At 41.9% G+C, this 13914-nt stretch overlaps 1 protein-coding gene across 2 annotated transcripts; it reads left to right on the forward strand.

The window, feature by feature from the left end:
* Window positions 1–6957: 6957 nt before the first annotated feature.
* Window positions 6958–12801, forward strand: NDUFB1 (NADH:ubiquinone oxidoreductase subunit B1). Of its 2 annotated transcripts, none has more exons than XM_079127647.1 (3): window positions 6958–7106; window positions 11539–11683; window positions 12686–12801. In XM_079127647.1, the coding sequence occupies exons 2-3, from the start codon at window positions 11544–11546 to the stop codon at window positions 12720–12722; spliced, it is 177 nt and encodes a 58-aa protein (XP_078983773.1). In that variant the 5' UTR covers window positions 6958–7106; window positions 11539–11543; the 3' UTR covers window positions 12723–12801. The 2 variants fall into 2 exon arrangements, with proteins under 2 accessions (XP_078983773.1, XP_078983774.1); XM_079127648.1 differs by having other exon boundaries at window positions 6965–7106; window positions 11542–11683.
* The last annotated feature ends 1113 nt before the right edge of the window (window positions 12802–13914 follow it).

A 13914-nucleotide genomic window follows, 5' to 3' on the forward strand; every position in this document is an offset into this window, starting at 1 on the left:
ACTTAAAAGGAATGTTGGGGAATTCAAATAAATAAATTACCTAGAACAGAGACTACAACATCCAAGTTCCTTCTACATGTAACCATTTACTAAAGTAATGAACTCATTCCTCAAGGTGAATCTGTTCCCCCTATACCTTGCTCTGTGATGGCATTGATTATAATGCATCAGAGTGACTAGTTTACATGTCTTTCTCTCCTATTAGACCAATGGTCCTTAAATAAATGGACCCCTTCAAGAATCTGAAAAAAAACCTATGGACCCTTCTTTCTCCCCCACAATCCTCAAAACACTAAAAAAGTACATATACACATAGAAATTTGCATACTTTAGAGAGCTGCCTGTTAACCCTTGCACTGGAATGCAAGAAACTAAAAAAATAGAGGTTGTATCTTATATTTGTAATTCCTAAAACAAAACCTGACACACATACCTGATGGAATGCATGTTGGGATGCCTACTACCTGCACTTCAGAAAGATAAAACAGGAACACATCTATGGGGATTTAGGACTAGAACTGTGTATTAGTGAAGAGATGTCACAAAACTATTCATTAACAAAGTTCAACTCCAGAGCAACATTTTGGAATTTAGCTCCTTAAGATAAAATCAGCGTTTCCTGATTAACTATGCAAGTAAGAGATCACTGAATTACCTGATGATCTCTCACCGCTACCCAAGGTCACCAGCAAACTAAGTAAACTGATGGTCCGCCCTCCATCACCAGCTAACTGGAGATTGATCCCACATCTGCTATTCTAGTTTACCTGATTTACAGCTCAAACTCAAAGACCCCTAGGTTGTCCATTATCACTGATGTGCACATCTCCTAGTAAGACCTAACTCCTTACCTCTTCTCCCAAATCCTTCTGGTATGCTCTCTGAAACTACTGATTCCCACCTGTAACTTCAACCACCTCTTCAGTCTTCACAGAAACCTGGCTGTTCCCTACTGAAGCAGTTGCTTCCACAGCCTCCTCTAGGGCTTTTTCAATCTCTTGTACTCCCTTCACCTCAAAAGAAGTGTGCTCCATGTTCCTCACTGCAGCTTCCAAATCACACCTTCTCCTTCCTCTTCCCAATACTCCAGTCCCGATGAAGCTCACGCCAGCAGGTAGTCACGGTTAGCCTCCACAGCGCCTCCTCAGTGTCAGCATCTACTAACCTGACCTGATTCACTGAGGATTTAGCTCCCGGCTCCATCTTCCTCCCAGTAAATTCAACACTGACAGCTCAGTTCCTCAACTTTGATTCCAATAACCTCCATTTCACTTCAGCCACTGAACACCAGTTACCCACCACACCACTTTTAAAATGTTGCCTTCGAGCGTCTTAAAACCACATTACTCACGCAAGCACTCCTGCTGCACAAATCCAGAGCTCCAGGTTCGCTCTGGTCCACTGATGGTTCTTCACTTCCACGATGCCCTCCTATCTCAACCCAGGTCCTCACCTTCAATCCATGATCCACTCTGAGTATTTCGCAAACGTTCTCAAATATCTTGCTCGTCTAGTGTCCTTTGTGCTCACCCCTAAATTTGCTTACTCCAAGCATTCACTCTGTCTACTCCAGCAGCTGAATATTTTGGGGGGAGGATCACACAAGTGTGCTGTCTGCTCTTTAAATTCACAGCCCAAGATCTCAAACAGATTTCAGTCCTCCTGCCTTTCCTACTCTTCTTCATAGGTCCACTTCTCATCTCAGACTATTTCACTCCTCTCCTCCCTACTCTCGGTGATAATCTCGCCTCATTCTTCAATCAGCAAGTTAAGTCATCAGGCTATTTCATTCTCCAGATACTACTGACCCCTACCTGCACATACACTGTTGCCTCTTGCTATACGGAACAAGTCACCCCGTCTTCATCCAAGGCCACCCTCTGTGCGGTGGATCCCATCGTCACTTGCCTTCTAACTCCTGCTTTCTTTAGTCATTTCCTCTTTCCCTACCTTAGGGTATCACTGATGAGCTATTCCCATGAGCACACAAAGACACTAGAATTTCCTCTTAACCCTACATCTACATCATCATCTCTTTTTTCACAGCAAAAGTTCTCAGAATATTCATCCACAAACATGTCTCCACTTCACCTCCTATTCACACTACCACATCTGAGAAGCCAGGGTCTGTGGACCAGCTCAGGCTGTGTGGAGGTTTATGGATGATCTTCATCCTGTACTGATTTCTTACCAACCCAATACACTTCCCAAATTTCCTTTTCTCAAGGTCTCTACCTAGATTGAACATTTTCCCTGTTCCCAATTTATCCTGCCACATTCTTTGACCACCCTGAAGTCCTTCTCTACTCCTGTTACAATCTACAACATCATTCTATCTCTCTCAAATAACTTAGTGCTCTCTATCATTGCTCCTTATTTACTTGCTTCGTCTGCCCTTTTTTCTCCTCTTGACCCAATACTCCTTGGGGTGAACTCCTTGAGGTTAGAGAACTCATTGATCAATATTCCAGTGTCTCTGGTGTCTTACATGTAGTAGTGGTCAATGCTTCTTGTATGAATGAATGAAGTATGGTTAGTATTAAATGAGCTTAGTGCTCTTACCATACCATTAAGTATTACCTATTTACATGTGTTTATTCTTACTTGGGAGAGCTGAGTGTAGGATAATGCTTGATCTGTTCAGTACATTAGCACATGCCCTGCACATAGTAATTGTTTAATAAATTACTGATAAGTTAAAATTTGAAATTTATTGACCTAGTGTATGCATACCTGTAGTTAAGGCATGTACAAAGAGTTCAATACTCTATTTGGTGAAAAGTGTTTTATAATTTTGGAAAGAATTTAGAAAATTCTCCCTGGCAAAAAGTTTCTTGTACCACAATGTTAATAGTCTAAGAGAAACTTTCTGCTCAAATCTACTTTCACTCCCACTTTCATTTAGATTATGAAGTCAAAATCTTTACAAAGTATCTTGCAGATATAATTGAATGACTTCATGCTAAAATTTTACAGAGACCCTGATTTCAACAGATGAAATGACTTTTGTCATAAATTCTCATAATAAAATATATCCTTTATTGTATGCGGTGCTAGGGATGCATGCAGGGCCTCATGCATGCTAGGTAAGCACTCTACCAATGAGCTATATTCCCAGGTCCTTTTAAATTTGGGGACAGGGTCTCACTATGTTGCCCAGGCTGGCACTGAACTTGCCACTCTCCTCCCTCAGACTCCTGAGTGGTTGGTATTACAGGTATGCACCATCACACCTGGATACTAAGCTGTATCTTTATCAGACATCAACTACTTACTGATTTTTTCAGTCGTATATATGATGAAACACCATGAATTCAGAGGAAGAGTTCTTTATAAATCTACAAAACAAATAAAGAGTCTCATGAATGTGGTATGATTTACTTCTGTTTATAATTATGGCATTTAACTTGTATGTCTTCCCCCAATACACACAAGCAGCAGCAAGTTGTATAATACATGCTTCGTTTTTAAAAAAGAAACATCATAATTTTAGGAAGCTTTAAGTTTACATAAAATGAATAGGGAGGGCTGGGGATATAGCTTAGGTGGTAGAGTGCTTGCCTTGCATGCACGAGGCCCTGGGTTCAATACCCAGCACTACCTAAAAAAATAAAGACAATAAAGTCATAAATATAAGTAATAATGAGACAAGTTGGTAATAACCAGGGGCTTAAACATAAAGCTTAGGAAATAAGATTTTTAAATTTTGAAATAGTTTCTATTATTGAGAGTCACAGAAGAGGATTATTCATTAAGGAGCTATAGGAACTGGGCAGAAAGAAGGGATTCAAAACAGATGGATAATGTGAGCAAAGTCACAAAACAAAAACTGAGAGTACCTGTGAAAAACCCAGCCTGGCATACTTTATGTATTTTTTGATTATGTGAAAGTCCTAATACAGAAAGCGGCCAGATACTGAAGGGCCTTGGAAACCCTGGAGCTAGTTCTCAAGCAACACAGAAACATTTTAAGATTCATTAACAAGTAGAACGATGTCAATCCTGGATTTTAGGAAAATTAGTTGGAATGTACGATTGAAAATAGACAACAGGAAGATGAAAAGGGAGAGTATTTAGCAGACTGCTTCCTCCTCTCTGCTGGTTCTATTTTGGGACTAAATTTCTTCAGCCCCAAATTTTATAATTCTGAGATATTAATTCTAAGTAACCAAGGCTTGAAACTGAGTCTTCCTTTTCCTTGAAATGCTACCAATTTCAAATTGTTTTTCCCTCTGAATGCCCTGCACATGTCATTCCCTCTGTTCCTACTGCCAGGACTTTAATGTGGGGCCTCAGTTTATATATGAATTTCTCTGTCTCCAGCTTTTCCTTCCTTCCTCTCAACTTAAACACTGCTGCCAGATTCACCATCAGAAACATCCCTATACACATTATCCCTTGCTCAGGAATCTTTGAAGGTTCCTAACTGCCCGAGAAAAAAAAAAAAAAAAAAGCAAAATAACCTGAATGACTTAACTAGCAATGGAAGGTGCCAGGAAGCTGCCTGGACATCACTGCTCAACATAGTCTCTCCAGGCCCAGCTCAAAGCCCACCTCCTGACCATTTCCCCCATCATGAGTTTAGACTAGACTAGTTGTCAACAGAAATATAACACATGCCACAGACGTCCCTTTAATTTTTTCAGTCACACTAAAAAGTATGAACAAGTGAAAATACTTTATCCCAATAAATCCAAAATACTATCATTTCAACATGTAATCATTTTTAAAAATTGAGATCGTTTACATTGGTTTTTTTGTACTAAGTCTTCAAAATCCAGTATGTACTTTCTATTTTCAGCACATGTCAATTCAAACTAACCACATTGCCGGTGCTCAACACCTCAAGTGGCTAGATGCTACCGTAACAGCCCAGGTCTAGACTCTAAAATCAACACCTTTAACTGTGAAGCATTGTGTTTTGCCACGCCTGAAGACCAGGTTGGCACCACCCTGTTTTTATGTAGAAGTCTCACACTAGATTTTAATAGTATCACTGACCATAGAGTCTCCCAGACTGAAAACTAGGGTCTTATCAGCAAAATAGTGGCCACCAGTTAAATCCTAATTGCCATTTACTTAGTCTGACATCCTACCTGTCCTATCTGGGTAGAAGCACTCATTGTCTTACCTGAATGAATGAAATCTCCTCTCATCTAGTTTTCCTGTTCCAAGGGATCTGCCCTACAGTTTTCAATGAGCCCATTTCAAGAAACAAATATCCTCCTGCCCACTTCTTGCTCAAAGGATCAACTGGCTTCCTCATAACTAGTGAATAAAACCTGAACCCCTTAGCTGGAAATCAGGATCATTCACAAGCTGCTTTCAACCCACCTCTTGCTTCATCAACTACCCTGCACTGCCTGCTCAAGCACCATTTATTTTCCCACTCTCCCTAACTATGCCTAGACTTTAAGTTTTCAGCCCTGTCCTAGACCCAGGAGTGACTGTGTATCCTCCAGAGCTTGGCAAATTCCTTTTGATCCTTCATGAACCAACTCAAACATTGGGTCTCACAAAGCTTTTTCATTGTCCCCAAATAAAGTTGGTTATTTTTTTACTCAGCGCAAAAGAGGCACAAAGAATTTGTTAGCTGTCAAATGCAGAGATGAAGGGTAAAAGTGCTATCTTGGAAACTCCAATACCAAGCACTGCGCTCAAAGCATTGTATGCTGAAAGGAGTGAACCATTATCAAATCATAAACTCCTCCAGGGCAGTGATTTTGACCAACACTACCTCATCTCTAATATATATATCACAGTTCATCGCTCTCTCCATAATGATTATGCAAGTTGATGACAATCGAGAAGCAGGCAAACTCCGAAGAAAAAGGAAGGAGTCTGGGTGAGTCCTGGAACTCACAGCGGGGCAGAAGGGTGGAGGGGGAAATCTCTTCCTAGTCATTCAAGGAGAGCAGCCCTTCACAAGAGTCAAGGTGGTTGGTAAAGTTAAAAATTCGGGGATGGGCAATAAATGATGGCTCGGGTCCTCCTGGTCACAGGAGGCCAGACTTGCCACGGTCCCAGCTAGTCTGAACTATCTTTTGAGTAGCACGTAAAAGAGTACAAAGTCAAAAAGAATGAGGTCTTGGGAAACTGCAGAGAGTGGAAGCGCTCGAGGGCGATGGTGGGAGGCCCAGACAGGTCTGAAAAAGCAAGGTACGAACATCTGAAAGGTCTTGGAGATGATGAGCTAAAAGGACGCCTACTGTGTGCCCAGTGCTTAGCAGCCTCGAAGCCTCTGAGCCCCAGAAGACGGCAAGACCCCGAGTGGGGAGGCTGAGGGCACGGCGGCCACGAGGAGAAGGCGCCAAAGCTGGCGTAGGCTTAACTTGTCCAGCGCCAGGAGACCCAGAGGGCAGCTGCAGCCGCAAAGGAGGGAGGCGAGCGTGGGAGAGAACCGCGCGGACGGCCACAAACAACCGCGGAGTCTTCGGCCCACGGAGAAGCCACTTCTGTGTCCCTCCGCTTCTACCAGGGACCACCGGGGCAGTGGCAGCCGGCAGCACGGAGCACGTCCTCGGGGGTGACGCGGTGGAGTCGGGCCGGGCTCTGCCTAGGGCCGAGGACGCCCCCTCCCCCATGCAAAGGCTCACTTCGTCCTCCCGCCCTCACTTGCCTCGCAGGCCTCCCCCAACGCCGTCCACTGCCCTTCCCAATCCCTGGTCGAAGCCAGGTTCCAGAAGGAGGAAAGCGGGTGCTGGCTCAGCAGTAGCCGTGGCGACCGGCCGGCAGGAGACCCTCCGTGGCGGCCGCCATCTTGGCCCCGAGGCAAGCGGCCCAGGCGGGGAAGAGCCCGGGCGATACCATCTGCGGGGGGCATGGGAACCAAGCCGTGGGCCGGCGACGGCGACGACGCCCACGCGTCTCCTCGCCTTGGGCCCCACTTTTATTCAGAAATTATTGGTCATGTTTGAAAGCTTAAAAAAAGAGAAGAGTGGACATTAGCAGAAAGAAAAGGCCGGCTTTGCCGCAGCCTCCCCCCGCGCTCCGTGCGGGCGCGGCCAGTGGCGGGTCCCGAGGTCGCAGCTTCCGTCGGCTCGGGTGGCCGAGCTCCCTGCTGCTGCCCTTGATCTTAGGGTCGTTTGTTGGCACTCGGGCCGCAGGTGGGTCTGGGGACCCCGGGCGGCCGCGGCGCCGCCGGTCGGTTGTCAGGCGGGGCGGGTTCTGGGCAGGCCCTCGCCGAGGTGTGCATGTGGCGGGATGGCCAGGGCCTCCGGGCTGCCGGGCCGCGGAGAGGGAGAGGGGAGGGGAACAAATAAGGCCCCTTGGGTGAATGACTGGGCTCGCGCTCCCCGCCAGCCAGCTTTTGAAAAGGGGACTCTAAGACTTTCGTAACTAGTAAAGGTCTTTAGCGGTGACCCGGTGGCCGCCCCCAGGCCGGACTGGAGAGGAGACCAGCCTGGATCCCACGCCTGGCCGGAAGCAGGGAAGGGGCTGCTGGTCCAGGAGCGCCGCACGTTGGTCCGAGTCGCAGCGATCTGCGACTAGGATCTCATCCCCTTCTAAACGTCAAACCCCCTTGAGCCGACCGTTCCACAAAATTTGCACTTAACCTGTTTTCTTTTTAAAAGCATGATGAGTTGTGCTTGGTTTCCAGGGTGTATATATCCTTAAGACCTCAAGGAGTTGGATTTCTTCATGCATCTCCTCCGTTTTGCCTAAGTTAATCGATACTTTTATAGCTGTGGGAACCAATAAAATAGAATATAAATCTTTTTAAGTGTCTATCTACATGTTTCCAACGTGAATTTGGAGGGAATTTTTAAAAAGATAACACCAATTTTCTTTGTACAAGTTAAGTGGGGGGAGAAAATTGGGTTGAAGAAAAATGAATATTAGGAAAGATAAATTAACAGTGAGGTTAACATAAATGTTTACCTCTCAGATTGCCTGGGTTATGTACTGATCCCACCTCTACCCTGTTTGCACATGTGACCTTAGGCAAGTTATTTCACCCGGATTGGCCCTAGGTTTTCTCACCTGAAAAATATATGCCAACTGTATTGGGAACGTTACATTGTTTAGTACCTGTGCAGTGCAGTTGTGAAGATTATGTGAGTTGGTGGTTACAAAAAACAGTAAAAGCCATACCTGACAGTGCTATAAGATTCAGCTCTTGCAGAGGCGGTCCAAAATATTTGGAGCATCTTAATTCTCAAAGATAGGTGACCAGAGACTGGAGGCGTAGCTCAGTGGTAGAGCCCATGCTTGCACAAGATCTGGTTCAATTCCCCCCTCCCCCGCAAAAAGAAAAATATACATGACTATTTAAATCCATAAGGTAAAACCCAAATCATTTTTCAGGAATATCATAGCTACTCTTAGTTCTGAAGTAAAAGCAAAATTTTTCTTATGAGTCCTCATATCAAGAGGACATTGGTAATCTGTAAAGTGCTTTCGTGGGCACCTTGGGGATGTGATTCCCTAAAGCAGTTGGTCCTTTTTCTTCCTACTAACATTCTTTCATGCAAAACCTGGGTTTGTTACAGAGGGATATGTCCTACTCCTTACTGCCCTTTTCCTGACTGATAGAGCTCTCTTAGAACCCGTTACCCATCTAATCTTCCCATCCTATCCATCCCATGGGAAATCTTTCTAGTTTACATTTTTCCTTGTGCTAAGGATAGATCCCAGGGCCTCCTGTCTATAAGTTAGGCAAATGCTTTACCACGGAACTACCTCCCCAATCCTCTAGCTCACTTGTATCTATAAGTCTTTGTCCTTCCTAGTCATCCATTTGCTGGAAAACATACAGGACAAATGATGTACAGTGAACTGCCCCTAATGTTCATTAAATATAGGTTGTACAGTTGTAACGTGAAATGCCTCGGTACCAAAATGTGTCATTTACCTCTTCGGGAAGTTCCTTTGTGTTTCAACTCTGGAATCTGACGGTACAGAATCTTTTTACCCATCAGTCCCACTGTCCTAAGTTCTGGAGTCTGTAGAGATAAATCCAGCGAGAGCCACAGGGACCTGTCTCATCTCCTGCTCAGAGTAGAACCAAACCAAACCTTAGCTTCTGGCCCTGTTAAGAGAAAGCCAGCTGTAATGGCTTATACCCTTCAGGTGACCAAGGGCTATAAGACTGGAGCTGAAAATCAGCAAGTACTTAACTTGTTGGTTAAATACAAAATTATATCTAACAGCTGTGCTGAGAGTAGATCGACATCTCTTAAGAAAATTTAAGGGGTATAATAAGAACAGGTAGCAGAATAGCTGACCGCTGAACACAGGTCGCATGTCACATGAACACAGACAAATTGTCTAGTATTGTGCAGTTTAGTGCTTTTAAAGTTACTGTATCTTGGGCTAAGGTTGTGGCTCAGTGGTAGAGCACTTGCCTAGCGTGTGTAAGGCACTGGGTTCAATCCTCAGCACCACATAAAAATAAATAAGATATTGTGTCCATCTACAACTAAAAAAAATTTTTTAAATAAAGTTACAGTATCTTATTTAAGGTTCTCATTGTTATTTCCGTACTTTACTGGCTCAAGTTTATAAAGCAAGTGAACAGTTAATTTAGAGGGCACTTGATTGCTACCACAAAAAGTACTTTAAAATCTAAATATGTGTAATGTTATTTAATGAAAAGATGGTGCTAAGAGAACATCATCTTCTAGGAAATAAGTAAAATTGCTTGTACCTACCTACCTCCAAGAAGCATTTGCATCAAAATCAGTTGAGGAGCTCTTTCAACTACTTATCTTTCCATCCTGACCCTGGAGGTAAGGCCAGAGAGTGTCTGTTTGGAAAATGGCTCCCCAGGTGATTTTGATGTGCAGCTAAGGTTGAGAACTCCAGCTGCAGACAGTAGACTGAACTTTAATTGACAACTGGGTTGTAAATATACATGTAAATATTTCATTGTGTGCTTCCTTTTTTTTTCCTTTTTTTTTTTTTTTTTTTTTTTTTCCGGTACTGGGGATCGAACCCAGGGCCTTGTGCTTGCAAGAAAACACTCTACCAACTGAGCTATATCCCCAGCCCGCCCATTTTCTTTTTTTTTTAAATATTGTTTTTTAGTTGTAGATGGACAACTAAAATACCTGTATTTTATTTATTTTTATGTGGTGCCGAGGATGGAACCCAGTGTCTCATGTGCTAGGCAAGCGCTTCACCACTGAGCTACAGCCCAGGTCCTCCATCATAATTTTCTACCTCAGTGGTCTTCAGACTGAAACCTGTGGGTAGCATTACCTATTACTTACGAAGTACAGTACAGATAGTAACTGTGCTACTTTTAAACTTCATTGTCATGACCAATCTAGTGACTTTGGATAATGGGTGTTTAAAGTGCGAGAAATAAAGAATCAGAATTATGTAAATATGCAGACCAGTGTCAGAAGGAGAGGCAGGAATGGAGTGTACATAAACCTGGCACATACTAAATCAAGCACTTTTATTGACAGTATCATACTGCCCCCTCTTCTAGGGTGTTGTCATATGTCTTTGCTGTTGTGTGATTTATTCATGTGCATGTGGGTGTGCTTTTATTTCTTCTGTATGTACAAATTTTTAAAGAAAATTGGCAATTCAATTACGTTTTCATTAATGCACATGTTATCTTTTCACCTGGTGACTACTGGTTCTATTCCTCCTCCTCAGTCAGAAACTCCTAGATCTTATAAGCTCTTAAGTATCATAAACACCAATTCAGGGGGCCTGGAGGGTGGTGCACACCTGTAATCCCAGCGGCTCAGGAAGCTGAGGCACTGAGGATTCAGAGTTCATAAGCCATCCTCAGCAACTCAGTTTAAGCCCTAAGCAGCAACTAAGTGAGACCGTATCTCTAAACAAGTATGAAAAAGAACTGGGGATGTGGCTCTGGTTAAGCGCCCCTGGTTTCAATCCCCAGAACAAAAAAAACAAAACAAAAATCAGTTCAGGGAGGGACTCTAAAAGGAGGCAGAGCTTTGGAGTGAACCTGAATTTGAATTCCAGCCCTGGGCTTAGTAACTATTTGATTTAAGCTGTTTTCCTATCTGTAAAATGAGAATAACTATAGTTATTTCACATTAAGTATAGAATATGAATAGTAGCTCTAATACCTAGTAGTCATCCCATAAATGTAAGTTCCTCCCTCCTTTTATCTTTTTTAGTCATTTGAAATTTCAAATTTGTGGCATTGAATGGTTCTTTTTAAATTTCTCTCATATCTAGTTTCTTTCAAAAGTTAATTTTCAATAATTATAACTTAAACAATTCTGCTTCTGGCAAAAGAGAATTATTAAATTTGTGTTTGCATTATGAGAAGTTCTAAAGCCATTTTACATGTCAACAAATCACTGGTGAAGTGAGAAATAAAAATTTAATAAATAGACTTTAGTGCAGTGTATTTTTTATACTGATTGTTGTCCCCTAATCTTCAAGTTGGATTTAATTACTGTACTATATTCTAGTGACAAGTGAATATAAAAAATTATACTTTTAATACTATCTCTTACATCCATAGCTATCTTCCTCTTTTATGTGCAATTTAAAAGACATTTCAAAGGCAATTTTATACTTATATTAATATATTTTTCTTTTTAGCAGTCATGGTGAACTTACTTCAGATTGTGCGTGACCACTGGGTTCATGTCCTTGTCCCTATGGGATTTGTCGTTGGATGTTACCTAGACAGAAAGAATGATGAAAAACTAACTGCTTTCCGCAACAAGAGTATGTTGTATAGAAGGTCAGTTCATGTGCTCTTTTAAATCAGCAACTGACCCACATTGGGGAATATTTTTCTTAATATCAAATGTGTCAAAGATAGAAAAGGTCATTTTTCTTCCCTGAGTAGTTATATTCAAGAGATACCATGTTTTAGGCTTGCTTGTTATTTAATTCTTGGATAAAATTGTGTGATTAACTCCACAATGTAAGCAGTCTTCAGTTTACGAATATCTATTTCAAATCTTTGTCAGTCTCATTTTTTAAAATGCACAGTGCCTTTTAGTACTGAAACACAGATGGGTTTTGTTTTGTTTTTTCAGAGCTGGGCGTTGAACCCAGGGCCTGTTGCATGCTAGCTTGGCAAGCACTCTACCACTGAGCTACTTCTCCAGCCCAGAAACAAAATTTTAAGCTAACTTTTAATCAGAGCCTACCTATACATCTCTCTCATATGTTATCATATACTATGTTACTTAAGATGTGCTATAGCTGAAATAAATATAGTGAGAGCGGTTGGTGCTGTTGTCGGCAACCCTACCTGAGAGCTTCAGACATGGTGGTTGGATGATTGCAGTTGGCAGCTACCTGTCCTGTTGTGTCAGAGATGGCTCCTCTGGCAGCGGAGGGTTATGGTCAGCAGGACAGACTCTCTGCCAGTGAGTGTACTGTCTGAATTAGAAGAAGCTCAAGGGGGAAGAGGACTGAGTAGCATCCACAGTCACTGTGTGGAGGTGGGTCACAGGACAAGGATTTTTTAAAAAATAAAATAAGCTGGAAAGTGTCAAAAAAACATTAAATGAACTGCTTGCTGAAGATGACAGCTATGATACAAACTAAGAAATTATAATGAAAAATGACGATTTGGCACAAGTTTAAAATCATGAAAAAATAGAATGAATATGATGAATTGAATGGAAAAATTCTAAAATGGTTCAGTTTCATAAAATGTAAAATATTCTGATCTGCTCATGAAAGTTTTATTTACAGTATTTCCTTTCCTTCCTTATTTCTTTGCACACAGGGAATTGAGGCCCAATGAAGAAGTTACCTGGAAATAAAGACTGGCTGAATCACAGAATAGTCACATTTTAAAAGTTATGGGAGAAATAAAACCATGTTATTATTTAATTAAAATAATTTAAAGTATGATTCTTTTTATACATTTTTGGGGGGTTGGGGAGGTACCAGGAATTGAACCCAGGGGTGCTTTACCACTAAGACACATCCCCAGCCCTTTTTATTTTTTGAGACAAGTTCTCATAAATTACTCAGGGCCTCGATAAGTTGCAGAGGCTGGCTTTGAACATGGGATCCTCCTGCCTCAGCCTCCCAAACCGCTGACATTACAGGTGTGCATCACCATGCCCAGCTTCTTTTTATACTTAGTATTATTGAGATGATCTTTTATATACTTTTCATATTTTTTATTAAGGTAATCTTCAAGTGTCCTGCTTACTCAGCTTAAAAAATAATTATTGAGTACATATTACATATGTAGGAATTATATTTGTAATTAGCATTTCATTTTCAGTTTCTTTTTTGGACCATACTATCATTAAATCACCCCATTTTTTTCCCTTAAATATTTTTCAGAAAACTTTTTCAAACCTTGTTTGCTATGTTTGGGATATATTTCAGAGTGTCCCCCCAAGAATTCATATGTTAAAATTTGATCCCCATTTGATCCCCATTGTGAAATTTTAAGAGGTGGAAATAATCTGCCTGTAGTGTATGGAGGTGGGGTCTTTGCGGGTGGTTAGGGTTAGTGTCCTCAGTGGCACCCCTGGTGGAATTGCTTGTGACTATAAGGAGGAGGAGAGAGCCCAGCAACTGCACAGAGATAGCCTGCTCCCTAACTCCCACCTTGTGCTTCCCTGGCCCACCTTGGCACTGTCAACAAGAAATCCATCACCAGACCCCCTAGAGCCAAAATAGATTCTCTCTTTATAAAGTTGCCCAACCTCAGGTATTTTGTTACAGTAATGCAAAGTAGACTAATACAATGTGCTTCAAAGGAAATTTAAAAGAGTGATGGTAGGATTTTATTTAACAAAAATTACACAGATGAAAATTTTAGTGACTTTGGGTTTAACACAGATTTCTTAATATACAGAGCATGAACTATTTTCTAAAATCACCAAAACTTAATAAAATTTAACTCCTCAAACAATACTGTTAGGGCTAGAGATACAGCTCAGAGGTAAATCCTATTCTGGTTATTTCACATACATGAGTCAGTATGTACCCTTT

The sequence above is a fragment of the Sciurus vulgaris genome, assembly GCF_902686455.1.
Source record: "Sciurus vulgaris genome assembly, chromosome: 2".
In the NCBI taxonomy this organism is placed as follows: Eukaryota; Metazoa; Chordata; class Mammalia; order Rodentia; family Sciuridae; genus Sciurus; species Sciurus vulgaris.

Excerpts from the sequence above, each read along its gene's own strand:
- NDUFB1 (XM_079127647.1), top strand. The coding sequence starts at position 11,544 with ATGGTGAACTTACTTCAGATTGTGCGTGACCACTGGGTTCATGTCCTT. Across the intron at positions 11,684-12,685 it reads AAGAGTATGTTGTATAGAAG|GGAATTGAGGCCCAATGAAG; the intron begins GTCAGTTCATGT and ends CTTTGCACACAG.